We start from the raw sequence: 26,595 nt of genomic DNA, 5'->3' as shown, positions 1-26,595 counted from the left end.
GATGTAACATGTGATGAGCATGTAGGTCTAGCTGGCTATCTTGACAGCCGAGCTTGTGGTTTAAAAAATTACTGTAAAGCATAGACCCTGTACACTCTAACAGTAACGGTAAAAAAAAAAAAAAAAAATAGACTAATATATTTCTGTCTGACAAAGAATGATGTTTTCTTGGGATCTGTTTCTTTATATTTTTCTACTTTTTTTCATCATGCCAGAGAAACATAAGTTAATCTGCAATTTCATGTGGTCCTGTTACATTACAGGACAAAAATATTTCTTGCCTCATTGGGCCACCCACTGCTCTTTGAGTAGATTTTCCATCCCTCTTTGTTAGCCTTCTGCCTAGAATAGAGGCTTTAAAAGAGATTAAAAAGTTAAGTGCATGTTTACTTTTTTCCCTATTGACTGTCTTTTTTTCCCTGAAATAGTGGGATTTTATCAGCATGACAAATCAGTTGGTGTTCAGCATAAAACACTGGAAATCATACAGTTTAAACAGACAGAACTGCAGAACTTTTGGGGAAACCGCGTTCCTCCTTAAAGACAGTGTTACGCTTTAATACTATACTTGTATAAATAAGTTGGGCACAGGTCCAAATGGTCACTTCATAGATTGAGTGTAGTTGCTTGCATTGTCATATTCAAAGTGCATAGGCTTGGCCTTTTTTCAACCGACTGGAATCCCTTGGCATCCAGTGATGCTTTCTCTATGTACGATCAGAGGGAGCAAAGAATCAGAATAACGCGTGCAGCTGTTCGAGTCCATTTCGTGTGAACTGGCAAACACTGTGCTACGTCTGTGCTCACAGTAGTAAATAAATGCTGCTTAGAAAACTGGTCTTAAACCAAGAGCTTGACATTTTACACTCTTTTTTTCTTTAATTAATTTTGGACATGTGGTGTTTGTCAAAAATTACACATGCAGATTACTTGAATGCACGTATTCAAGGATGCATGTACCTTAGGCAAAACTTCATTCTACCCGTAGGGGGTAGAGAGAACAACTTGGATACAAGTCAAGCACTTCAGTTTGTGACTGCAAGTTGCAATCAGTAAACAATCCTCACTCAGTTACATAGCTAACAGTAATGCAACAAACTGTGAATGCATCTTTTCCAAAGTATGTAAGTGTGAACTCCTGTTGACACAGGTCTGGATCTTCAAAGGTATTTAGTGCACCTCTTGAATTGGATCTAAGCTGACAAACTATTTTTAACTGTATTTTATTGCTGCGGACCTAACTGCTTGAAGAGAAGCGTGGGTAAATTATGATTTTTAACAACAGTAGGTACACAGGACAAAGTAACGTGAGTACACGGTTATTTCAGTACTTGGTATGTAAGCTGAATCTACGGTGTTGCTATAACTACCTTGCGTGAGGTTTCCACTTCGGTCTGAGGATGTTTTTAATGAAGGGCTGTGAAGTTTTATTGCCCATTTAAGTGTGTGCCTACTTACAATGCCTTTACTTGTCCTTGGGCTTGTCTCCACTAGAAAAATTTCTGCTGGAGAACACAGCAGAGTCCCCTAGTGGAAATACGCTGACAGAGGGAATTCTTGTTACCACTGTTATTCCACCTCTCTGAATAACACAAGCTGACAAGAGCGCTCTGCTGTTGGCAAAGCCCTATCTGCGTGAGAGCTTTTTGCCGTCACAGCTGGCTGGAGGGCGCCTTTTTTGTCCATGCGGCTGGCTGGAGAGAGCGCGGCTGGCAGCGCTTAGGCGCAGAGCCTACCCTTAGATATCATGAGAACGAACGATCTCGCTTGCAGGTCTTGCTCTTTATCTGATGAGATAGTGAACAAGTTTAATTCCTTACAGCCAGGAATAGACGAGTGAAGTTACAAAATGCCTGAATTTTTATTGGTGTATATAAACATGGTCAGTAAATGATACTCCTAAAAAGCCTTCAGAATTGTAGTAGGAATATGATCTGTCAAAAGTTTGAGGTACTGAAGTTACCGGTTGGAGGTGATTTATGCTGGATGCTATTTTGTGATTTCTGTCCTGGGGCAATATGCCTCTAAATTCTTGCTTGTGATCTAGATCCTAGGACTACTAGAACTTGAGAGAGAGGGGAAGAGGGATTCCTTATTGTCAGATTGATGCAGCTGGTGCCCTTCGCCTTTTCCTGACGGAGCTGTGAAGCTGTTGTGTACAGGGAAGTCTCTTTGGGCAGTGGGTGGTTGCTTGATCCTTCTAAAACTGGCTTAACAATATAGGCCTAGTCAGGTGCGTGTGGCGTTAACGAAGGAGCTCCTACGTGTAGCTCCAGGTAGGATAGACTTTGCTTTTCGCGGCATAGCTGCTCTTCGCATGCAGCTCTGAAGTTTTACCTTGAGAATAAGCAGCACAGGGCCTCAACTGGGAAGCCTGGGAACACGTTCGTGTGACTGTTCAAAAAACGTGAAAAAAAAACCCGGTGTTCAAAAAACGGGTAGATGTGGCTCTTCGGGACATGGTTTAGTCTAGTCTACCCTTGATTGGTTTAGAGTAGACTTGGTAGTGTAGGTTAATGGTTGGACTGGATGATCTTAAAGGTCTTTCCCAACCTAAACAATTCCATGATTCTATGACTGGTGCTTCTGGCCAGCTGCAGCGCGCCGGGGGCCTGCCAGGGAAGGCTGTGGTGTTACTAAAGCAGGCGGCTGGTTCTTCAGATGGGAGAGGACACGACCCTAAAAAGCGGTGGTGGGTTTTTGGCGTTTTTCTTGGTGGTGTTTTTGTTTGGTTGGTTTTTTGGTTTTTTTTTGTTTTGTTTTTGTTTTTTTGTAAATTAAGAAAGCAGTGCAACTTTTTTTTTTTTTCCACAAGTCTGCTCAGAGGCTGGATCTGATGAGGGATGGGGCCTCTGGCTAATTGGAAAAGGCATCTAAAGTTCCCTTGGAGCCAGCCCTGCTGCTGTCGAGGAGAGGAGGCGGATTGCGTGCAAGAGACTGACGTTTTCCAGCAAAATGTGACCATTTTGTAACATTTGGGTACCTTACCTGCCAGAGTAGGTAGCCCAGGGGTTTGCCAAGGGGAAAGCTCGCTGAAGCGTTAGCGGTGTCAGGCGTATCCCGAGGGAAACGCTGCCCCGAAAAGGGGCCTTACTGCGTGCGGGCTGCCCGGGTGCCGCCGGCGGGGAGCGGCGGCGAAGGCGGCGGTGCCTGCTCGGGGCCGCGCCGGCCGGACGGGGACGGGCGGCGCTCGGGTCTGCCCGCGTCCTTGCCCGCGGCTCCGGCCGCCTTGCCGGGCGGGGAGGCGCTGCCGGCGGCCCCCGCCGCGCCCCCACCTACCTGCGGCCCGGGGCGCGGGCGGCCGGCGGGGCCCCGGCGGCTTCCCCCCGCCCGCGGGCGGCCCCGCGCTGCGGCGGCGGCGAGTGCCGGCGCGGCACTTCCTGTCTGAGGCCGGCGGCGGAAGGATCGCGTGCGCCGCGCCGCGCCGCCCCGCAGGAAGCGCTCCCGCTCCCGCCGCCGCCGCGCCGTGGCGGTGCCCGCGCCGCCCGCCCTGCCCGCCGCGCCGCGGGAGCGCGCCCGCGCCCCCCCTCCCCCCCCCCTCCCCCGCGCGTGCCCGGCGCGCGCCCGCCCGCCGGTCAATGTGAAGCCGTTCCGGCGGCGTAAACATGGCGACGTCCCTGCATGAGGGGCCCACGAACCAGCTCGACCTCCTCATCCGGGCCGGTAAGCTGCACCGCTCCGGCGGGAGCGGCGGAGCGGGGAGGGCGGGGGAGGGGGGGGGGGGGTGTGTGTGTGTGCGGGGCGGGGGAGGGGGGGGGCGGTGGGGGGTGAAGCCGCGGCGCACGCCGCGCTCCGGCGGCGGAGCAATGGAGGGCAATCAGGAAGTGATCACCTTGGTAGCGGCGGGCGGCGGCGCTCCGCGGCACCTGCCCCCGGCGCGGGCGGCCCCGCGGCCGCCGCCACCGCGGCGGAAGTTGCGGCGGGGCGGGCGGAGGAGTTTTTGCGGGGTTTGCGCGGCCGGGGCGAGAACCAGGAAGTGTGCGAGATTGTTGTCCTCCCGCCTCCCCCGGCCCGGCCCGGCCCTCCCCTCCTCTCCTCTCCTCTCCTCCCGCCGCCGCCGCCGCCACGCTGTCTGAGCGCGCAGGCCGAGCGCCGCCGCGCAGGGCCGCGGCCCGGCCTCCCCTGGCGCTGCGCACCCCCGCCCCCCCCCCCCCGGTGCCCTTTTAAACTCTGCGCGGGCGGCGGCGGCGCGGGAGGCGGGGGCCGCGGCCCACGTGTGCGGCGCGGGGGGGGTGGGGTGGGGGGGAGGCGGCGCCCCCTCCCCCACGCGCGCGGCGTAGCGGAAGCGGCGCGTTCCCGCGGGGCCCCCCGAGCGCGAGGGGCGTGGCGGCCGCCGCGCGCCAATGGGAGCGGCCGCCGTTGGGCGCCGGAGGGCGGCGGGGCGGGGCGGGGCGCGGCGGCCGCCAATGGGCGCGCGGCGGAGCGGCGGCTCCCCGCGGCGCTGACGGGGCGCGCACGGAGTTGGAGGGAAGCGGAGTGTAAACACGGAAGCGGGGGCGCCGCCGCCGCCGGGCCGCACGTGGCCGCCACCCCCCCCCCCCCCCCCCCCCGGCGGGCGGGACACGCACAGGGCTTCCGTCCCCGGCGGGGCGGCGGGAGCGCCATCCCGCACCGACCCCCCCGGCAGGGGCCGCGGCGGGGCTCTCCGGGCAGGAGGAGGCGCGGCGCGGGAATGCCGTTCGCTGCCGCCGCTCCTCTGCGCGGTCGGGTCCCGAAGCCCCCGGCCCAGCCCCGGCCACCGCTCCCGAGCGCTGGCTCCTTGTCGGAGACGTGTCCAGAACCGGGCGCGGTTTGGCCTCGTGGTTTTGTTAAATCTGCCGCCTGTAACGAGGAGGACGCTCCCGTGATCCCGGGGTTTCTCTTTAAGTGCGCCGCAGCCCCGGAGAAAACACGAGCGAGGTTACGCTGCTCAAAACCACAAACGCGATGTCAAAACTTCAGTTCTCCACAGAAGTTGCGCCAGCTGCGAGTCGATTTTTGTCTTTACAACGCGGAGCCCAACTTTTTAAAGCAGGCCTTGAAATCGTGCCCAGCGGTGCAGCGCACGGTGTTACAGGTGATGAGGCGTGCGGTTAGCGCCTGGGCACGAACTGATGGAGAGCGTGCCTTGACGCTGGCTTTGCCTTGACGCGGCGGGAGGTTTGTACGAGCCAGGACGTGTGCTAAGGCAATTCTTAGCTAAGGCAGCGTGTGCTAGAGGCAAGCGCTCCGCCATTTACCAGTGCGTTAAGATAGCCTTCTAAAAAAAGGGGGGCAAGTCGCCTAATCTTCATGATGGTTTATTTTATTTCATGTGGAAAAACACCCAGGGTTTTTTGGAGAGGGGGAACAAACCCCAAACACCCACAGAACCTCCACCCCCCAAAAAAAAGAACTGTTCCGTGGGAGAACAGGAAAAGCGGAGCGTGTCAGAAGCGTTCAGATGTTCTGCTGTCTACGATGGAGAAGACAGCTTCACCTTGCCCGTAGAACACATCTCCGGTTTCTGCAGGGCTCGCTACTGCAGGAGATTTCAGTTAGTTGTTTTTTTACTTTTGATTGTTGATGACTAGAGAACGTTTTAAGTAGTTGATTAGCGTGTCAACAGCTTCTTAAGTCACTGTAGTGCGTTCGCTTGTGAGCCAACCCTTAGATAAATAATCAATGACCTTTGTATTGCGCTTTCTGATGTCCTTCACCCGGGCACCTTAATTCTTTTTTTATTGGTATTTTCGTTGCAGTGAGGGATACAGATACCTACGCACGTCTAGTATTCCCATCATCATACTAACAGGATACCACCTCTGTTTACTTATTTATGTAGGTAGATGGTATCACGTGGATTTAAGAGAGAAATCCTTTATCCTAAGGGATTATATTAATTACGCCTTGCCTTTTCCTGTGGCTGCTGGCCTCAGTGTTGACAAAACTTCGGAGTGTTTGATAACTGTGGGAAGACAGGTGGACCAAAATTGTTACTGCTAAAGGTTGTCTTAATTGCTGGTTGTAAGAGCAACTCCTAAATGACTTTACAAAGATATGTTTCGGCTTTGTAGCTAATATTTCTCGCAGTATTGGGCTGATAACTTAGGGCTCACAGGGGAACAAATTTTTGAGATGATTGCTCTCATTTTCATTATTGATTGCCGGTATGCAGTGGGTTATGTATCATCCTTAAATTGTATGCAGCTGACAGTCTTTTGAACAAACAGAGCCAGGCTTAGGGAAATACTAAAAAAACCCACAGTTTCTGAACAAATGTCTGCCATAAAACAAGTAATAAACTGGAAATGCCCTCTCTTCCAGTTAAGTGTTGCATACAGAAAGATTTCTGGGTATTACCTATAAGGGCAATTCAACTGTTTTTAATTAAAATGTGGCTTAAGCACTGTTACTACCATCCACTGCTGTTTACTGTGGTCTTTTAAATGCTGAGATAAAACACGCATGTGAACACTAAGTAAACTTTAATGAGGTCTGGTAGCGTATGTGCGGTCACTCTTGACTGAGTTCCATGCTTGGAATTGTGAATTCTTCATTAAAGTATTGCTCTGGTTGCCTGATAGTATTAAAGGATAAGCTATTGTAAATCAAGTGCTACAGTTAAGTGTTGACCTTGTAAATGCAGACATTGATAGCTCTTCGGATGAAGAGGGGGGAGAGGGGAGAGCTGTATCGCAGTTTCAGAAAGTACCATTTTGAAAATTTCAGTCCATATTTTTTTTTCCTCTCATCACTTACTTCAATTCATTTTGTTACTCTTGTTTTATGTTAAAACTGGGTGCATTGTTGCAAAATGGATATGTTGCCAGTATTCTCTTCTGTAAAGCTGAAGTGCAGCCCTGTCAGACTTAATTACCAAGTTTGGTATTTTATAACAGCTGTTGAGAGCCTTGAATAATCTACTGAACATGCGATTTGTTTAGAAAGTGGAGCTAGAAGACATAGGGTCAACAGTGAAGAGAGAGATCAACTAGCATAGTTAACTGTTTACATTTTAAAAATTGAAATTATTTTCTAAGAGGATTTTTTTTTTCCCCCTCCTGAAAACAGACCAGAAACTTTTTTAATGGAACTATTTTAAAATAACATGCCAAGGAATCAGATTTCTTCATAAAAGCAGTAAGATGAGATTTGGTTTAAAAGAATGAAAGATAAGTGGTGGTGTTAACTCTGATGTGTTCTAGATCTGTAAACAGCAGTTCTCATGTTACTCAGTTCCCAAAGTCTGGAAAATGTACTTTCATCCGCATAAACTACTTTGCTTCATTTGGGCAAGTAATATTCTTCCTGAAATGAGTATAGAAGGTAACAGAGCTACACCTTAAGTTCTTTACTCAAGCGACGCAGTCTGTTTTAGCTTTGGGAGTCTTGTATATGTGCATAGTGGTACCATAGTTGATAGTATAAATATAATAGAAAATTTGTGAATCGGGCATTTTTAAAGAAACGGGTCATACACATCATTCTTTGGTTAGAAATTTGTCTGCCCGCTGTGATACTGTGCTTGTGCGCCAGTGTACTGAGAGAAGATTAAGGTTGCTGTGATGATGTATGTTTGTATGGCACAAGCTATATGAGCCTGAAAGGTACTGCATAGTAAATAACTGCCCGCGATTTTCTGTGGTGATGGCTTTTGACTGAAGTTGGCTTTTTTTTTTTATTGCGGAATCCTACTCCTTTGGTTTGCTTTACACACCCCCCCCCCCCCCCCCCCCCCGGTCTTTATTGTGAGAAGTGCTACCAAGTGTTGCGATACAAGCGTAGTTTAGTTGATCACACTTGATCTAGTCATCTGCAAGAGCAGCTGCCTGGTTTTTCCTTGTCCCATCCCTTCTCTGAGAGAACCTGTTCCCCCACTTCATCTCTTGGGATGCCTTTTCTAGCTGTATTTTTTCATCACTGTCACATCTTCTGCCTGAGCACACTGACTTGCTGTCTTCTATTAGACATTTTCTAGCATGGCAGAAAGACATTTTATGGAAAACTTGTGTCGAGATACAATTTGCACCTATCTCTTCCCAATGTGTTGGCTCAAGAGTGTTGCCTGAGCACAACTGAAAACTCCTTATGTTCACTGGGTGGACAAACACTTCTGAGGCTAAAACCATGGAGTCGCCCGAGGAGAACGTAGCTAGCTGAGAAGACTTCAGACTTGGTAATAGCACTCATTTTAGTAAGTATTTTAATAGATGTCTTTTTGGCAATGTTAGGTTAGTTTGTTAACTGTCATGACAGCCGGCATGTGTGTTGTTCCAGCCAAAGCCAGAAGTGTTACTATTTTTTGCTTGATGTTTTTTAGGTGGCAATTTTAGTGGAGTCCTAAGTGGTTCACATTGGGAAAACATTTGTAAAGTGTGTATTTTCAAATGTCAGAGGCTTTTGAGGAGTAGATAGCGCTATTTTTATTGGAAATGAAAGGGTTACTTAGGGCAAAGGTTGGGTGGCTCCTCTGCTCCTTGCTGTGCTGTTAGGCTATCGCAGCCTTAGGCCCTGATGCCGGGGGGTTGTGTCTCCTTTCCCTCTGCTGCTGTAGCCCCTCAGCAGGATGCCATCGTACTGCAAAAGTACAAAGATGGCTTTCAGCTATCTTTTTTTGCCTTGTTCCTGCTCTCTGCTAAGCACCTCTTGTGGTGCAGCATCTAAACTGTTCCCTATAGGAAATACTTTGGATATAAAAGTAGGAAAATTTTGTATGCTTTAAAGCATTTAGGAGTAGATGACTTCAATAAGCTAATTCAGTACTGCCTTACAATTGAAATTCGGCAACTGTTGTTTGAGTTACTTCATGGAGGTCCTCTATATACTGGAGCCTGATATCTGCACAGAAGCAAACTAACTAGTTGTCCCAAAATGGTAATCAGCAGAAACAGAAATGAAAATTGTACAGCGCTCTGCTGCAGGGGAGGCAGAGGGGTTGGTGGAACAGCTTGACTCACCTGCTTTAGATCTTCTTTCATGCTTTAGAATAATAATATATGAAATGCTGATTTGAACTTTCTGATTTCAGTATTGGTGTAGGATTGATACATATATAATGACTAGCTGAATATTGTTCCTGTATTCTGATGATCAGTTCAAAGTTTTATCCAGTAGATGAGGGGAAACTTAGTCATCAATTTCTGTGGAACCGAAGCTTCTCTTTAGCAAGATAAATGTTTAGGTAGAGGGTTTCCTGCAGGGCCACTCAGTTTCAGTGCAGATGTTCAGCCTCTGACCTGGGACATCCCCAAACTGCTGCTTGGGAAAGGAACAGCACGGCGAGCACCCCGGGACCTGCAGCTGGGGAAAGGGCTCCCGGTGCAAAGCTCTTGCTGGTTGCCGCTGATTATCCAAGGGACAGAGCATGCAATAGAGACCTGTTCCTTCAGTGCGATTTCCCTGTGCTCTTAGGTAGGCTTTTATTGTTCCCAGCCTGGGGTGAATCGGTGCTGGAATTTCAGCTTTATCAGGCATCTGCTATTCCAAAAGATAAAGCCCCCTAAATAGCATCCCAGGAGAGGGCTGTGTGGGAATCCCAGCACCTGGCCAGCGGGTGGGCAGGCGGGCTGGTTCAGCAAGATGTTTCGGTCGCCCAGAATTTTGCATTTGTGTGTCTGCCAGATTTTGTTCACTTTCAGCTTCTGGTTTTTATCTTTAGTTTGCTGGCTAGTAGGGTTTTTTTCAGGTGTTTAATCCTTGCGTTTAAATAAACTGCAGTACGCTGGAAGGTTTTTTCCCCATGTGTGCCTGCATGAATCTGTTTGTATCTAGTGTTTTCTTAAGTCAGAAGCAACGCTAGCAGTATTTTCCCTGCTTTTCATGAAACGAACCTCAAGTTGTTTCTCAGACATTTTCAGTAACAGGATAGGTGCCTTGAAGTTCTCCTAGGGAGTTACTACCGAATCCTCTTTAGTTCTCTGACGCTGGAGATAGGTGACCCTGCTTACGCTAAAGATAGATTTCCTGGGCTGCCGGCTGCCTCGCTGGAGCGGTTCAGCTTTGAGCAGATGGCCATAAATGGAAAGAGCAACTGGAGAGAGCCGGCGTACCTTGGGGAGAGTGTGGATGATGTGCAACAGGTGTTTCTGCTTTTAAAAACCTTTGCAAGGGTGAGGAATACAGAGTCGGCTGGGAACAGGATTGTAGTTTTAATTGCCAAGTTGGGGGTTTTTTCAGTGTTGCTGCTGTGTTCAAGTTGCTGTGATCTGTGCTGTATCAAACTTAAATGTGCTCTCTTCAAGTTACCTTATTTTTGATTAATTACTTAGTTTTCATAAACTTTCAGAACTTGAAAAACAGAGATAGTTTTACCTTCTTCCCTTAGTTATTGCTTAACGCCCCCCCCCCCCATACTGTTTGTTGTGCTTTGAGTTTTGTATTTTAACAACCAAGCCTGCTAAACCCAACTCACAGATACCTTTAATGTCAGAAAATGAAACTGGATATATCTGTTTTGCAAACTAATCTTGTATTTTTTTAAAATATTTATTTATCCAAATAGACTGAAAATCTGAAGAGAGGTGACCTTTAGATTTTAAAGGGAGAGGGTACTACTTCCTTGCTCTGTAATGAGGATGGTTACAAACTAACAAACAGCAATCTGGTTTGCTTTGGTTAACTTGAAGGCAGAAGACAAATCCCAGAAGTCTGCTTCTGTAAGCTCTTGAACACCTCATAGAAATGAGCTTGGTTGTGAGCCAGAAATCTAATCTAAGAAGTGGCAGTGTTGGCTCTGCTTGTCGCATGTCTTCCCTAAACATTTCCATTGACAGAAAAGGGATAAAAGGTGTGAAGACACCTGACAATTTTGGGATTTTCGTGTCCAAGATTGAGTAGCGCAGTTGTACAGCGATACGTGTGGACTTTTATAAGTAATCTGTTCTCATTAATTTTTTTTTTGTCCTTCTGCAGTGGAAGCATCAGTTCACGGAAGCAATGTGCACTGCACGGATAAGACAATTGAAGCTGCAGAGGCCTTGCTTCATATGGAGTCTCCTACCTGCCTGAGAGATGCCAGGAGTCCTGGTATGTCAGCCACAGTTTCTGCTCCATGAGCCGTTTCTCCTTCCACTAATTGATAAAACAAGCAAATTGGGAAACCTATTTCTGTGGAGAACTGTATGCTGTTATAAACATTTGCTTGCTTATTTCAGAACTACTGATTTGTTTGAGTTTTTACGTGATTTCTCCACCCTGTAACAAGCGTACTTGTAGATGAAATCATTTATCTGAGAGAGGTGGCTGAGTAGAGATCCTTGAGTAGCTACGCATTTAAAATTAACTTTTCCATCTGAACAGGAAATACTTTTTCACTGTGCGGGTGACTGAGCCCTGGCACAGGTTGCCCAGAGAGGCCGTGGAGTCTCCATCTCGGAGATACTCAAACCCTGTCCGACACGGTCCTGGGCAGCCGGTTCTAGGTGGCCCTGCTTGAGCAGGGGGTTGGACCAGCTGCCCCCCAGAGGTCACTTCTAGCCTCAGCCATTCTGTGGTACTGTGAATTTGATGTTTTAAGTCGCTAAAATAAAGAGTTATTTTAAGGGAAGAGTATTTTTATCTGTTTTTCTATTTCAGAAAGAATATCTGAATACACTGTGTTGCAAAGTGTTAGCTATTTTAAAATCCAAAACTTAATGATTGCTTTAGCTTGATGTTCCTTCTGAAGTTACTTAATGTATGTTGGATGAAATAATGGTCAAACTGAAACCCAAAAGCTACAAAATAGGAAATGGAGACTGGAATATGGATCAAAGATTAAGCTCTAATTTGTTTCATTTAGATTGAGTTTAATTCTAAAGAATATTGGTGTGATCCAGCCACCAAGCCAGAAACATGAAATTGCTACTATACCCTTAATTGGTTTAGTGGCGGACTTGGTAATCTTAGGTTAATGGTTGGACTGGATGATCTTAAAGGTCTTTTCCAACCTAAACGATTCTATGATTCTGTGGCACTTGACTTACGCCTAACAATACTGGCAAGCATGCTTTTGGGAATTTGATTGATTTTCTAGCTGACAGGTTGTTGGAGCAGAATCTTGCTATACTACTGCATATGCTTTGTTTAAAGTAATTTCATGTAATACACGTTAAAATAATCAGGTAGAAACTTAATCAGATACTCTTTTTTTTTTTTTTTTTTCCCCCCTCCCCCCTCATAGTGGAAGTTTTTGTCCCTCCTTGTGTGTCAACCCCAGAATTTATCCATGCGGCCATGAGACCTGACGTGATCACAGAAACTGTGGTGGAGGTATCAACGGAGGAATCTGAACCAATGGATGCATCTCCTGTTCCAACTTCCCCTGATATCCATGAACCAATGAAAAAGAAAAAAGGTATGCATGGCTCTTCGTAGGAGCAATCTCCAAATGTATTTCTGATGTGCGCTGCCGCAGATGGTGCAGTTGATAGTGGTGGAGATAGGTTAGATGATCTGATTTCTCTGCTCATATAATCAGACTGAATGGAGCCTGAAGTGTGAGTTCTTAGAAAATGAGTCTGCAACAAGAAAAAAGAAAAAAAGTAGCAAGAGAATGGGCTTCACCAAGCCATAAAGGCAGATGATGTCTGTTGTTGTTGTGTTTTTTAAGCACAGTTTATGAAGTGGAGGAACGGTAGAGAAGGATTCAAAGAGGACTTGTGTGGGTAACCATTGGTGTCTGAAATATGGGTATATTTGGAGAGCGGGTAGACTCGGGGTTCTTCCAATGAAATGGCAGGGTAAATACTAACTTATAAACCCATGAATCAGTTCACAAAATCAGTACAAGATCTCCCTTGTGAGAGAAGTATCTTATTTGTCTGATTGGCATGTCTTGGAGGAGAAACTATTCAGAACAGTGTTTGAGTTCTGAGCATTCAGCTACCAAATGAGAGGTTGGCACCTGGTGAGGTTTCTCTCTGGTCTAGCAGTTTTCTTAACAGGCATCAATACAGTTCACATAAATACAGCAATATTGTTTTATTAGAGCTTCCAGACTTGCGAAGATGGAATATTTACTTGTCATTTAGAGGGAAAAAAAAAAAGCAATGTAGTGATAAAGTAATATAAATCTAAGATCAGTGAGGTTTAGATTTAATAAAAAAGCACACACAGATAACTGTAACTCTACTGTAAATTACATAAGCAAGAAAATTATGATTACAGCTTTTCCGTAGCTGTAGTCCTATACTGGTTTAAACTATTTCTTTATGTTCCACTGTCTGTTTGAATGGTCATTACTGGGCAGATTGTGTTACAGGGCTGTGCTCAGGAAGTTCTGAAATTTTATGAAGGTTATTTTGTAAATATTTTTTTCCTATTAGAGAGTCCAAATCCCTGCTCTTAAGTGTGTAAGGTCATTCAGTCATAGTTACAGAGCCGTAACTTTGGTCTTCATAATTAAATTCAGTGTTTAATGAAGAACATTGCTCATCAGCGAAAATTAATGCTCTTGTGCCTAAGGTAGGAGAGTTAATCGTTGCTGCTTGCCTCTAACTGAAGGCAAAAGCACGGACTGTTGACAGCCTGCTGCCGTGGGGTATGTGCCTCTTCCCTGCTTGGGCCTGTTTACCTTGAGTAAAAAGGTCACCGAAGTGTGAAAGGGTGAAGCCGCAGGTCTTGCTGGGAGAGGATTTCCCTGGCACAGGAACGTAGGCAGCTCTAAGCCTGCGAGGAGTCCCCTCCTGAGCCTCCTGGCAGGGGCAGGAGGAGGCGCGGGGGAGCCCGCAGCTGGGGGCTGCGGCGCAGGTGGGCTTCCAGCGCCGCCCAGAGCTGGCCCGCGTCGCTGGGGATGTCCTCTTGGTGCTCTGCCGTGTGCGAATCCGTGCGGCACCGCTCGCACACTGAGTGGAAGCTGTTACCTGTAGCTTTTAATGGACAGGTGCAAGCTGGAAACCAATGTTTACGATTTCATTAGTAAAATTCCTTAGGAAAATCGATGCTTTGATCAACACGCATACTAGAGTACCGAAAACAAAGCAGAAGAAAAAATAATACATTTCAGAGTAAACCAGACACTGGACTAAAAGAATGCAAATAAATTGAAGTTTTACTTTATGCATTCGGTGCTTATCTCACTTGCCATTAACTTGTCTGAAATTGAGTTAAATCTGCCTATGAAATAAGCAACCAAATGATGAATTAAACTGGACATGCAGCAGTAGTAATCTAAAAATTTAAGTTTATCCATACCTGTAGCAAGGAAATGGCAGGGGAAGAAAATGCATGAACTGCTGCTTTCAGCAAAGACAAACTATAAAATGCTTTTATTCTGCATATGATTAATACTTTTTTCCCCCGTGTTTTATGTGCAGCTGGCCGTAAACCGAAGACCCAACAATCATCTATATCTGATGGGTCTCCAGATCTAGGTATAAAGAAGAAACCTAGAGAAGGCAAAGGTATATTTTTCTATTTATCGAGTCTTTAAAATTATGTAGTGTATGTTTATTGTATCTGTCACAGGAAATACACAGATCTTTAAAAGGTTGGTGGATGAGTTTGTACTGACTTCATTAGAGTTTTCATTTTATTCGTCTTCAAATTTGTTTGTACAAGATTTAGCACAAGGATGTGTGGATCTGCTCTAGAAGTGCCCTGTAATACACTACAGTTAATAGGCTTTCTGATTTTTCATTTGCTTTGCTTTGTGTTTATTGACTTGTGCTGTCTTTTGTGTTGTGTGTTAGCTTACTGCTAGACACATAATTTGTTAACCTACTGCTGAAAGGCTTGTTCTCAAGTAGAAGCAGTTTATGGGCATTTGTAGTGGTGATGGTTGAAAATATGTTTTCTTAGTCGATTCACAAACTTCAGTGGGAATATGTTGCTTGACTAATAGATTTGGTTTCGCTTAAGGGGAAAAACAAATGATATGTTTCTTTACTGGTTAAGTGAGGGATTTTGTGCAGGAGAGTTGCACTTTCCTAATATTTCTCCTGATAAAATATTTCTCCTGATAAATAGTGGGTCCTTTCTTGGACTCCAAGCCCTTGCTCTTCACCCAGCAGGGAGACAGACTAGGGCATTTGCTCACAGTTACCTTTGAGTTGGCTCTTCCCCTGGTTTTAGGTGAAAAACGTGGATCTCTTCCCCACTTACTACACTGGAAGTTGTTCGGAGATGTTGCTATGGCTAGGAGAAACAAAGTTTACTGACTTTCAGTATTCAGCAGCATACTAGCTGAAAGAGTGTGCAGTGGTCAGCTCCACTGTTATTTTGGGATGTGTTTGAAAGCAAGATCTCTACAGTTTACGTAATTCCTTATCTGGCTACAGCTCCTGAGTCATCACATTTGTCAGTAGGGCAAGGAAGAACGGGACTGACATTGTGCAGATGTTGGCTCAAGAAAACCAGTGCAGACAGTAATTAAACTTCCCTGCAGTGGCCACTGTCGCTGTCTTTGGATTTGGGTGTAGCAGTGGACCTCAGTGAAGATCACAGATTTTGTATCTGCTGTACTTAAAAGTACATCTTGTTTAATTTTCTTCTTTTTTCTTTTAGTATTCCGAAAGCCTCCGTAGCTTTCCTTCTAATTCTGATTTCATTATTACAGCTTTCCATTATCTGAATAGTACTCGTAAAGTGTCCCAGTTCCTAGTTTGCTGCACAAATAACTTTGAGAAAGGAGGCCTGTGTTTCTGCATCTTCTAGTTTTTGTCTGTACTGGTGATTTCACTCTATAGCTGTTTGTTTTATGAAGTGGGAGATGGTACTGCTTTGGTTTTTGGTTTGGGTTTTTCTTATTATTTCTCTGGCCCCTCATAATGATCTACTTATGTCTCTCGTTCTCACAAGGTATCTCATTCTATATTTTACACTACAACTGGCATAAAATACGTTTATTTTCCTTAATGTAGGCTAACTTGATGTCCTGCAAAATATTTTGTTACTGGATTTATTTTTTTGTTATCTATTTTAAAAAATTACTTGCAAATACAGGCTATTTTACATGCAGCGTGTTTTTGGAAAACCAGAAATTATTCCTAGAGCTCAGTACTGTCAGCAGAGTTAATTCATGGAGGAGGAGGAGAGCTGGTTGTGCACATTTGGAAAGGGGATCGCTTGTTGTCTGTGTAAGAACTCCTTCCTTTGTGCATTCCTGATACTTTCTGGTGCACAGCAAAGCAGCTGTAAAGCTGATTTAATTGTGCCCTGCAGTTTACTATACAGGAGGAACTGTAGACTTCTTAATGTTTTTTCTTAAAGTGAGATAGTGGTATTTTTTTTGTGCTCACATAGTGGATTGGCAGTTTAGGCATGGTTTCTCTTTCCATATTTTGTTTTTCATTTGCATAGATACTTTTTTTTATAGTGTAGGCAGTTGGACAGAGCAAAACTGGCTTTGAGCCTCTCCACATAGATGCTGGTACCTGTGTGACAGTTCCTTGATACACACAATGCCTTGTATCATTCACATAATTTCTGGCCATTAATTCATCTATTTTGAGATGACAGCTAACATTCTTAAGTAGCTGGCAGCTGTAATAATCAGCTAGCTGCAAAAATGTCTTCCGTGGCGCAAAATCTACTCTGTGTTGAAGTTAAGATAGGTAATAATAATGTCTAGCTCAGTGGCCGCTTGCAGTACTGGTTAGTGTGAGACCTTTCAAGAGTGGAGAAGAGAAGCCGTATGCTATTAAATAAGGCTTTTAAATAAGCAAGGTGCAGTACATGTTTGTCTACCAGGCTGGACTTACGGGTGCTTAAGAGTGGCACGAATGTAAACCTGTTCGGATAATACGTTTTCCAGCCATGTCTTTGTCTTCCTCAGGAGTCTGTAAGCTTGGATTCGTAGTATTAGGAAAGTCTGGTTCTAAGGACAAAGGGATTAAAAATGGTTCCATTCAAAAATGGTTCAACATTTCTAAAATAAGCTTTCTGTGTTAAATGCGTAGCAGCTGTAGCTGACACAGCAGCCCACCTGAGGGTATCTCTGGGTGTTACTGGCAATAGTAGATGGCTTCTGAGTAGTATAGGTATTGCATAGCCCTCCTGTGAAAAAAAAGTTGTTATTTATGTCAACACAGAGTATGAGAAAAAAAACCTGCTGAGACAGCAGCACTGTTCCCGCAAAAAAATTAGGCACTTTCAGGAATGATTTCTCTTGAAGTTCCTGTTTACTTCCTAATACTGAAGCCCGCTCACATTTTTGCAAAGAATCTGTTACAGACCTACAGCATTTGGCGGTGGACCCAGAAATTCTGTTTCTAAGGAGCTAAGAAAAGAAAAAGGATTGACTCCCTAAAATCTAGGATGATTTCAGGATTCCTGGGTTCTCTTGTTGACTCTTTCCTCATACAGGTCCTATTCAAATGTCTCTGAAATCCAGTGGAAGCTGGATTTTGGTAGCTCTTGAGTTGGTACTTGCTGTTAATTGGAGCACATGGTAAAATACATTTATTCTCTGTCTATGAGGTGGTCTTCCAGAAGATGGAAACTATAATATTCTCTACCTTTTGGGGTTTTTCAAAGGTAGCTAACAACTTGGAGTCTGCAAGAGTGGTCTTTAACCTGCCTTAATGTATTTTAATTGTCTTCAGCGTGGCATAACAAACACTATGCTGGGCCGCTAAATCTTGGGACTTAATGACCTTTTTTCCACAAAAAAACCCCCTTTAATATATTTTTATTTGGTCCGTGTAACCCCCTGGAAGTGTGATCAAGTGAAGAATTGGGATTAACGTTCTGAGGTTATTATTCTTACAGCTCTGTCTTAGTTCTTCCTTCTCAGATAACTTGAGGAGTCTTCTCCAGCTGTACAAATTGGAATGCAATCTGTTGGTTTTTTTTTTTTCTTCTGCTTCTCTTCCCCTTTTCCTAAATGCAGATGGTATAGTCAGAGTGCAGACAACTCCCATGTTATGTTTTATGCCATCCTGATAGTTACTGTCATAAACCCTGTCTTGGGGCTCCTCCAGTGGAAATGGTAGACCTCTTGAATACCTGGGAAGTAAATTAAATTCTTCTTCTGTAGGCTGACTTCATTCTGTATCCCCCTAATTACAGAAAGGTACATGGGATTTCTGCCATATGAATACTTGTAGCAAGAAGTTGGACTGGCTTTGCACCTAGAAGGACGTTGGTCACTCTGCAACATGTATTTGGGAAGGGTCAGAACATGGGGCTGCCAGCAGTCGGTGTGAGAGCCCCAGATCCTGGACAGGAGGTTATGTTACAAACTTATCACAGCTGAGATGGTTTGTTACTGAAGGTTGTATGCCTTTTAAAAATTACTTACTTAGATCCTTCTGTCCTTCGGTGTCATAAAATGCACTTCCTGTTTAAGCAAATATGAGAAGAGAATTCTGAGCTCTCATCCTGCCTCTGCTGAACAGATGTAGGTTGTCGTGACTTGGAATGCCCTCCCACACTTCTTTTCAAGAACCGAGAATGGGCGCTACATTGAATAGGCTCATGTGGTATATAGCAGATCACTTGGATTAGCTCCTTTCAGAATGTAAATATTTATGGGAGCTTTACTAAACCTAACAGAATGAATGAATATGTGCAGGTTACATTACATACCATCCTCTGCGTTAACATCTGCTTGTAATGCAGGTCGTTCAGAGTTACCTATATATGGAGAACTTTCGGTTCTCTTTAAAAGTGGATTTCTAATATTTAAATGCTTTCTGATTATAGGAAATACAACGTACTTGTGGGAGTTTCTTCTGGACCTTCTCCAGGACAAAAATACTTGTCCTCGATATATTAAATGGACTCAGCGAGAGAAAGGAATCTTTAAACTTGTGGACTCGAAAGCCGTCTCCAAGCTATGGGGAAAACACAAAAACAAACCTGACATGAACTATGAGACTATGGGAAGAGCTCTGAGGTAAAAACCCTTATTATCCTTAAGTTATCTACTATAATTTTAAATCTGATTCTCAGTTTTGCCTATAGAAGTATAACAGTTCTGAAATTTTAAAAGCTTTGCCTTCTTGCTGACTTAGCTGTTTGAAAAGCATCAGTCTTGCAGTTCCTGTTGCTTTTTATGGTACCAGTTAATTTGCAATTTAATTCCTGATGTATTTAAAAGGTCAGATTTTTTTTCAGCCTTCAGCCAGTATGCTCTGCCAGCTTCTTTCCATACCATCTCACATTGTAGATTTAACTGTGGTTCCTTCAGATTTTCTTGTTAGCATAGAACAAGGTTTTCTTTAAAATCTGTCACTATGTTGGTTACTACTTAATTGCACTTTTCTTGCAGATACTACTATCAAAGAGGAATCCTTGCAAAAGTTGAGGGACAGAGGCTTGTATATCAGTTTAAGGAGATGCCAAAAAATATAGTTGTCATAGACGATGACAAAAGCGAGTCCTGCAATGAAGATTTGTCAATGCCTACAGATGAAAAGTCATTGGAAAGAGTGTCTTTATCTGCAGAAAACCTTTTAAAAGCAGCAACCTCTGCTCGTGGAGGAAAAAATACCTCTCAGTTAAGCTGTACCAGAACAGAAAAAGCTGTCACCAGAGTTGTGAATATTGCCTCACCAGCGCATGATACATCGTCATCTCGTCCCTCAACTACCACTACCACTGTCCCAGCCACGGCAGCTCCCAGGTTTGTATTAACATGGCTTGGGCTTGTCATTTGCTAATGACAAGTAATTTTTTGGTTAGGAAGTTGTCTTTTAGTTTCTTATTTTATGTTTTAAATGTTGGAAATCGTTTCTGATTTGCAAGCAGCAATATAACATGATAGAATACTATGAAAGTCTAGTTTAGGAGATCAGAGCCGACTGTCAATGTACTTGCCCTCGTGTGTATTTTAAAATTATGTAGAGAGGGAGGGGAAAAACGAGAGATGAATGCCACTAAATTTCCAAAGTTCTATTGCTAGATGTGCAAAAGGTTTGGGTTTTGTGGTTTTCTGGGGTTTTTTTGTTTTTGTTTTGTTTAAAAAAAACCCCAACAATTAAAAATCTGTAAATCCTCGATTTGTCTATCCCTGTCGTCATCTCTAATGTGCACACACATCTTCCTTTATTTTGCAGGACTGTACGTGTGGCAATGCAAGTGCCTGTTGTAATGACCTCTCTGGGACAGAAAATCTCAACCGTGGCAGTGCAGTCAGTAAACGCAGGGTCACCGTTAATAACCAATCCAAGTCCAACAACAGCAACAACTCCAAAGGTAGTAATCCAGACAATCCCTACTGTGATGCCAACCTCTGCGGAAAACAGAGACAAAATCACAATGCAGCCTGCCAAAATCATCACGATCCCTGCCACGCAACTTACGCAGTGTCAGTTACAAACAAAAACGGGCCTGTCTGGGTCAGGGAGTATTAACATCCTGGGAACCCCGCTGGCTGTTAGAGCACTAACCCCAGTGTCTATAGCTCATGGGACACCAGTAATGAGACTATCGGTGCCTGCTCAGCAGGCGTCTGGCCAGACTCCTCCCAGGGTGATTAGTGCAGTTATAAAAAGCCCAGAAGTTAAATCAGACACAGCGGCTTTAAAACAGGAACGTGAAGTGAAAACGCTGCAGCTGGTAAAAGAAGAGAAGCCGGCAGATGGAAGCAAGACTGTGACCCACGTAGTAGTAGTTAGCACGCCCTCAGCTATTGCCCTTCCTGTAACAATGAAAACAGAAGGAATCATAACGTGCGAGAAATGAAGAATAGGTTGCTTCCAGCATGGACTTCTAGACTGTTACGGTTTTGAATATACTGACATGACTGGGGGAGGGACGTGGATGCGATCACCAAGTCGAACAGGAGAGTTTTTAAATGTTAATAAACATGCATATGTTGAAGACTTACTGGAAAAAAAATTATTTTCCCGTGTTTCAGTGGGAATTGAACCACATTGATACGCTGACAAAACCTGCCTCTTCCAGTTGGGAAACAGCTGAACCTATGGAGAAGGAAAGATAGAGGGACTGAAAAGGGACCAAACAGTTCACTACGTTACCCGTTACCGAGTTACACTAAGACCTGGAACACTAAAAGGGAGTTGTGTGAGAGGTTTGCCTTGGTTTTTAGTTTTCAGGGGGAGAGGAAAGTCTCATTGTTACAAATGGCAAATTTGATGCATTTTATATGCATACCAGCAATTACTACTGTGTGCCCACAGTACTCAACTGGTGCTATGTGAAAAACTCTGCTACTAGGTATTGTAGAATGTGAAATAAAGGAGAAGATTAAAGAGCTTCTAAAAGAAGACAGAGGCCTAGAGGGAATTTTGTATCATACAGCTTAAGCAGATTCAAAATGAAAGCCTTAGACTGATTTTCAGTTATCTTTCTTGAAATAAGCTAATGGCTTGTTTGTGTAAAGCTTTTTTATTAAAACAAATTTTTTAAAAATCTTGTACCTAGCACAGTATTGTTATAGAATTACATGTAACATATTTTGTATGGTAGTTAAAAGTCTGTCTAAATTTCTTAATTGTGGACAAAATAGCAGCAGGCTTTCTGCCTTCTGCTGTAACATGCCTGTGTCTCTCACTTAGCCTTGACATCCGTGCATACATTTCAGTTTCAGCTCTACTCTGTCACTTGAAAGGTCACGCCCAGCATGAGCTTTTGTCAGGTAGTTCTAAACCTGTAAATTTTTTTTAGTTGAAGTTAAGAGGGAAGTACCAGTGTTCAGAATGAACTATAATAGTTTGTATATTCAACATTTGAAGTATATTCTATTTTGTTGTACTCTTGTTTCAAAGTGTATTCAAGTAGGTTTTACTGAAATATAGAAACGAAATTTAATGGTGTTTGGTCTGCTTTTTATTTTTTATTTTTGCCTTTCAACCTATTAACCTTCTTTTCTGCTTATTTGAAATCTTCCAGGCATTCAGCCTAAGATAGCTGATAAAGTGTGGAAGTTTGGAACTCCTCACTACTCTGGTACTCCGAACGGCTGACCAACTCTCCCACACAGTATACTGAAATACTTTTCACTGAAGTATCTGAGAAGCTTGCGGTAGTTGGTGAGGTAACTTCTGACAGGGATCTAGTTCTCTTACGCTTTTTCAGGATGGTGAGCATACGCAGTGTTCTTGCATTGTGGCTAATTACACAAGTGCTTATGGAATAACTTGAGTAGCTTAAGAAGTTATTGTCCTCCAGCTGACAGATGATAACTTTGTGTGTGCTGCCAGTTGTTTTAATGAAGACGGGGTTTGCTTAAATGAGAATCAGTAACTTCTAGAGCTCTGTGAACAACCTAACTGTTTCTCCAGCTACACCTTAAGGCTGCACGGCAAAGGAAAGGTAGAAATGAGCAGACTTGGCTACTCGAGTGTACTAATCTCTCTGACGACCTCATAGAGGCAAGTAGAAAGTACCAGTAGGTAGAAACTGTGAAAAAAGAGAAATATTTATTCTGCTGGTCCTTTTGATGATGTTGCCGTTGACATTCCAACTGTTAATATTTTGGTTTCTGCACAAATACATGACTTCAGGTAGGTTTTTTTTTTCTGAATTAAATAAGTATCTAAATAGGTTTTCCATTTATAATTGCGCTGAAGTTATGGGTATCATGATACATGAGTACAGGGTAAAGCTCAGGTGAGAACACATGGTACACAAATTACTCCATAGTTGCAGTCCACGTGCAAGAGTTTGGCTTAAAATAGATGCAGGGTAGCTTACCCTGTTTTCATGGGGACCACGCTCCTTCACAGGAGGAAATGTAGGAGAAGGAAGAGGATTTGTGTTGCCAAGAAAGAGGTAGGACAGAAAGGGAGGTAAGGGGAAGCTGGGTAATGGGTTGACTAATTTGGTAGTCTGAGGCACTAATGTTCCGGGTAAAGGGAAGTGGAGCAGTGTGAAGAGAGGCAGGTAGAACAATTGGAGCGAGAAGTTGAAGAGAGAAAAGTGATAGCATTTTTAAACCCATGTTTGTAAGTCTTCTGTAAGAAATCCTTTTCTAAATGGCTTACTTGATCGTATATGAAAGAGAGATGCTATCTCTCAGAGCATGAAATGTCTCTCTCTGGAGTATTTGTAGTTAAGACCTTTCTGACACCTAATTTAGATACACTCGAAGTCAAATGGGGACAAATGATCTTCCTGGAAATAGATCGGGTTCCCCAGCTGATGACCTCCTCCTCTTAAGTTAGAGCCAAGACTTCATCATGTAATGGCAAAAATGAAAGGAATGAAGGTGCACATCTCTGCTACTGGTGAGATGGGCAGCTCACAGCCGTGCTCCAAGACGCTGCTGTTACTGTTGGTGCTGCATCTTGCCACAAAACCGGCGATGGTCCTTTGGCTCTCCCCCCTGGCCACCCGGTGAGCGGCACACACGCTACCGGCTGCCAGAGGACATTTATCAGAAGTTCGTTAAGTGTTGCGAGAATCTCAATCTGTGTGAGGATGTGCTGTAACTGAAATGGAAAGGGTACTTAACCCGTCTTCAAACAGTGAAGACCCTTTTTGTTAACCTTCCCATGTATGCCTTTGTACTCGTCACTTTTTTTAATTTAGCTGCTAGCTAGAAGTACAGACGGGCTTTTTGTCACAGGTAGTGATTTCAGTGGATCTGCTTAAGCACAGCTTTTCGGCGTTGCTTTGTCTGCACGTGGTTCCTCTGAGTTGTTCTGAGATCTGTTTGTTCTTTGGAGGTGGTATGTCATCTAGGTAACAAGCCATGCTTCTTACAAGAGGCAGCCTCTCCCTGGGGATTTCTACAGCTAAGTGTCAGAGGGGCAGGATTCCCGCCTGTAACTGAAAGTCTCGGATCATTCTCTAGGTCTGTGCAAGCTTGCTCTTCAACATGCTGCTTTATGCTGACATAATTAATTACTGTGTGGGCAAGAAGTGTTTTTAGTGGTGCTGTTGGAGGACGTGACCTCAGGATGAGGGAGCTTTAGTCAGGTTTGTAACATCTGAAAAGGACAAAGGGACACTAAAACATTGAAGAAGTTAGTATCTGGCTATACTTGTTGACTTCTGTAATCCCATTGAAAACCAGTTATTTTGTCCATGTGTGAAAGAGGAACTAGCTTTTACATCTGAAGCTGATGGCTCATATAGAAGAGTCCAGGTTTAACTCATCTTTGGAAAGTAGTTAACTTTTCTAGATGTGCGAGTAGAATGAAACTAGTGTGAAGTGAGCATGCTTTATACAGAAGGCATCGAGACATACACAGCGATGGTATCACTGATTTTACAGATGTAAATACAAACATTTTGCTTTTTCAAATAGCTACTCTTGTAAGTTACAGGACGGACAGGGTAATGCTGTGTAATTCACAGGAAAAAAAATCTAACTGTGAGCTGCAACTCAGAATAAAGATCTGCATGTCAAAAATTGTGGGTTGTGGCAAGAAAAGTTGAAAGGGGAATCCCATCCCGGAGACCACTGTTATTGTTACTCTCTCTCGGACAAAGCCCGTCTTGCTTAGCGAAGGGTTCTGTGCCTTGACACAACTCAAGTGATCCGGGTAAACATGCAGCAGGGATCTCGGTTACGTGTGAGGATTGTCACAGCCAGAACAAGCTAAATTAAATTTCTGCCTCATAGAGACAGTTCGAATAGCAGGTATTAAGCTTATTAAGTGAAGAAGATCCAAGTGACACTACTTCTGATCTAATTGTTCTCCAAGAGAGATGGTGTTTTAATAAGCTTGCAGCAGCTTCTGCCTTTCAACAGATTAAGTAAGTGGGTCATTTCTTCCTTCAGCCAGCTTGAGGGTGAGGGAAAACTGTCACTGCTAAAGCTAATGCAGCTTTTATTCAAGATTAGAGCAAGGGATCTGTTGAGACTTTTTTAGCCTTGGTGTGCTTATAAGGCAGACAGCCACAAGAGCAGCTTTGAAGACATTTTTACTGTAAGAGTCATACTGCTACATAGGAAAAAAAATGAAAAGCCTTCCTTCTTCCTATGAAAAATATTTACTGTACTGATATTTATAGTAGGCAAAAGCATTTCAGTGCTGCAGGCCTGCCTCTTGCTGAATAAAACAAAGCAAGAGCAATATTTCACTAAAGTTTTCCAAACGAGTCTGTCTGCAAAATATATTTTATAGCAAGTACTGGAATAAAAGGGTGAAGCTGACTGGGAAGTTACCAGTTAATTTCTGTGTCTTGTCTACCTTTTATTAAATACAGCAGAAGGGGTTTGCTGTGGTGCTATAGCAGGGATGTGTGATTTTCCGAGTTTGATAATATTAAGAATTGCCTTGTGATGGGGAGAGTCCCAGCCTTTTCACAGTTATTCTACCCTCCCCTCGCCTTCAAAATTGCCCTTTAAGGACATGAAGCAGTGAACATCTACTGTCACGTGTCCAGGGTGAAATAAGAATCCCAGCCCTTTCCACTTAGAAGAGCTCTGCAGTGATGGCAATATCATACAAATCATGCTGTTTCTCCACAGTTTGGTTTCTTTTGTAGGAGAGTTAGCATTGAAGGCAAAGGTCTGAGTAAAATGGCATAAGAATCATCCAGATACCAAATATCGTCACACTGTGAAAGTGATGGTGGGAGTTTTGTAGTTGCAATAGTTCAGCTCCGGCTGGTAAACAAAGCCTACCATAATCGGTGCTATGGCTCTGTGCCCTGGCAGCGGTGAAACAGTGCCACATTGAGGGACACCCTTGGCTGTCCTTAGGAAAACGGAGCTGCTTATGCAAAAGTAAAATGGAAATTAAGGGCTTTTTTGGTGGTGGTGGATTTTTTTTGTTGTTTTTTTTTTTTTGTTTGGCTTGGGGTTTTTTGGTGGGTTGGTTTTTGTGTGTGTTTTTTTTTTAAATACAGATCTGAGTACAGTATTATCCTAGCTCTCAAGTCAGGGCTTTCTACCACAAGTGTAGTTTATTCTAGAAACTGCTAAAAGGGTCTGAATGGAAACTTCAGCTTCTGGTGTGACTTTCTGTGGTAGATGAGCAAGGAGTTGACCTATTAAAGGTACCATCTTATAGGTCTACATTGTGGTGTTGCTTTTAGAAGCGTTTAGCTACTGCTGACTAGATATATCCATTAATGGGCAACTGTATTATTTCTCCTCCTTGCAAAGACCATTTGAGGGAAGATCCTAAGAGAAGATAACCCTAAAGGAGAAGCACCGCATCTCACCCCTTCAGAGAGCAATTGAGGGCAGCCAGCACCATGAAAAGGAAGCTGTCTCAGTCTAGCCGGTATGAAATGCTTATGGCAGGGATGCTCAGAGGGCTGCCTGTCTGTGGGGTGTTAGGAGTGTCTTATCTCTGGCCCAGAGTCTCCCCCAAAGGAGTCACCCCTTCTAGCTTCCAGGGACACAATTTGCTCTTTCTGAAATTTCAGCTGAAGGAGGCCCTGGCTGGCAGTAGTTGGTAAGTCACATCTGCCTGGTAAGAGTATTCACCAAGGAAGTCGCGCTCCTTGGTTGTAAAATCCTTTCAGTGTGTGGAATTTCAAATCCACACTTGCTAGAGGAGTCCTGCATCCCAGGTTGATTAGAGAGGCCTCTGCTCGGAAGCAGGTCATCACCCTCATCCTGCAAGGGTCAGGAACACATGCAGAGCGTGTTACAGCTGTGCAACACACCACTTCATTTGTTTGCCTGAAAGGGAACATCTTTGTGTGGGAATTTGGGACTACCAGTGCCGGACTCTCTATTTCACTTACCAGCAACACAAGTACAATAATTTATGGGCTGTGTGAAGCACATACCTGTGGCATTTCTTGCTCCTGAAACGGCGTTTTAAAAGGAAGTGACAAATA

At 44.2% G+C, this 26,595-nt stretch overlaps 1 protein-coding gene across 6 annotated transcripts in view; it reads left to right on the top strand.

Moving 5' to 3' along the window:
- ELF2 (E74 like ETS transcription factor 2) overlaps positions 1-21,577 on the top strand; it is a 54,193-nt gene extending 32,616 nt beyond the window's left edge. For 2 of the 6 annotated variants that reach the window (XM_075709254.1, XM_075709253.1), the window contains exons 4-9: positions 10,873-10,986; positions 12,122-12,295; positions 14,256-14,342; positions 18,586-18,778; positions 19,154-19,507; positions 19,941-21,577. In XM_075709254.1, the coding sequence (XP_075565369.1) occupies positions 10,873-10,986; positions 12,122-12,295; positions 14,256-14,342; positions 18,586-18,778; positions 19,154-19,507; positions 19,941-20,568 (1,550 nt within the window). In that variant the 3' untranslated portion in view covers positions 20,569-21,577. Of the gene's footprint in view, positions 1-3,605; positions 3,664-10,872; positions 10,987-12,121; positions 12,296-14,255; positions 14,343-18,585; positions 18,779-19,153; positions 19,508-19,940 lie in introns of those variants that run through there. The other 4 variants (XM_075709256.1, XM_075709255.1, XM_075709258.1 and 1 more) reach the window with 4 other exon arrangements.
- Positions 21,578-26,595: the final 5,018 nt, after the last annotated feature.

Source organism: Pelecanus crispus, chromosome 4 (assembly GCF_030463565.1).
Source record: "Pelecanus crispus isolate bPelCri1 chromosome 4, bPelCri1.pri, whole genome shotgun sequence".
NCBI classification, from domain to species: Eukaryota; Metazoa; Chordata; class Aves; order Pelecaniformes; family Pelecanidae; genus Pelecanus; species Pelecanus crispus.
The sequence above is the reverse complement of the archived record's forward strand: the minus strand, read 5'-3'. Positions and strand labels throughout refer to the sequence as shown.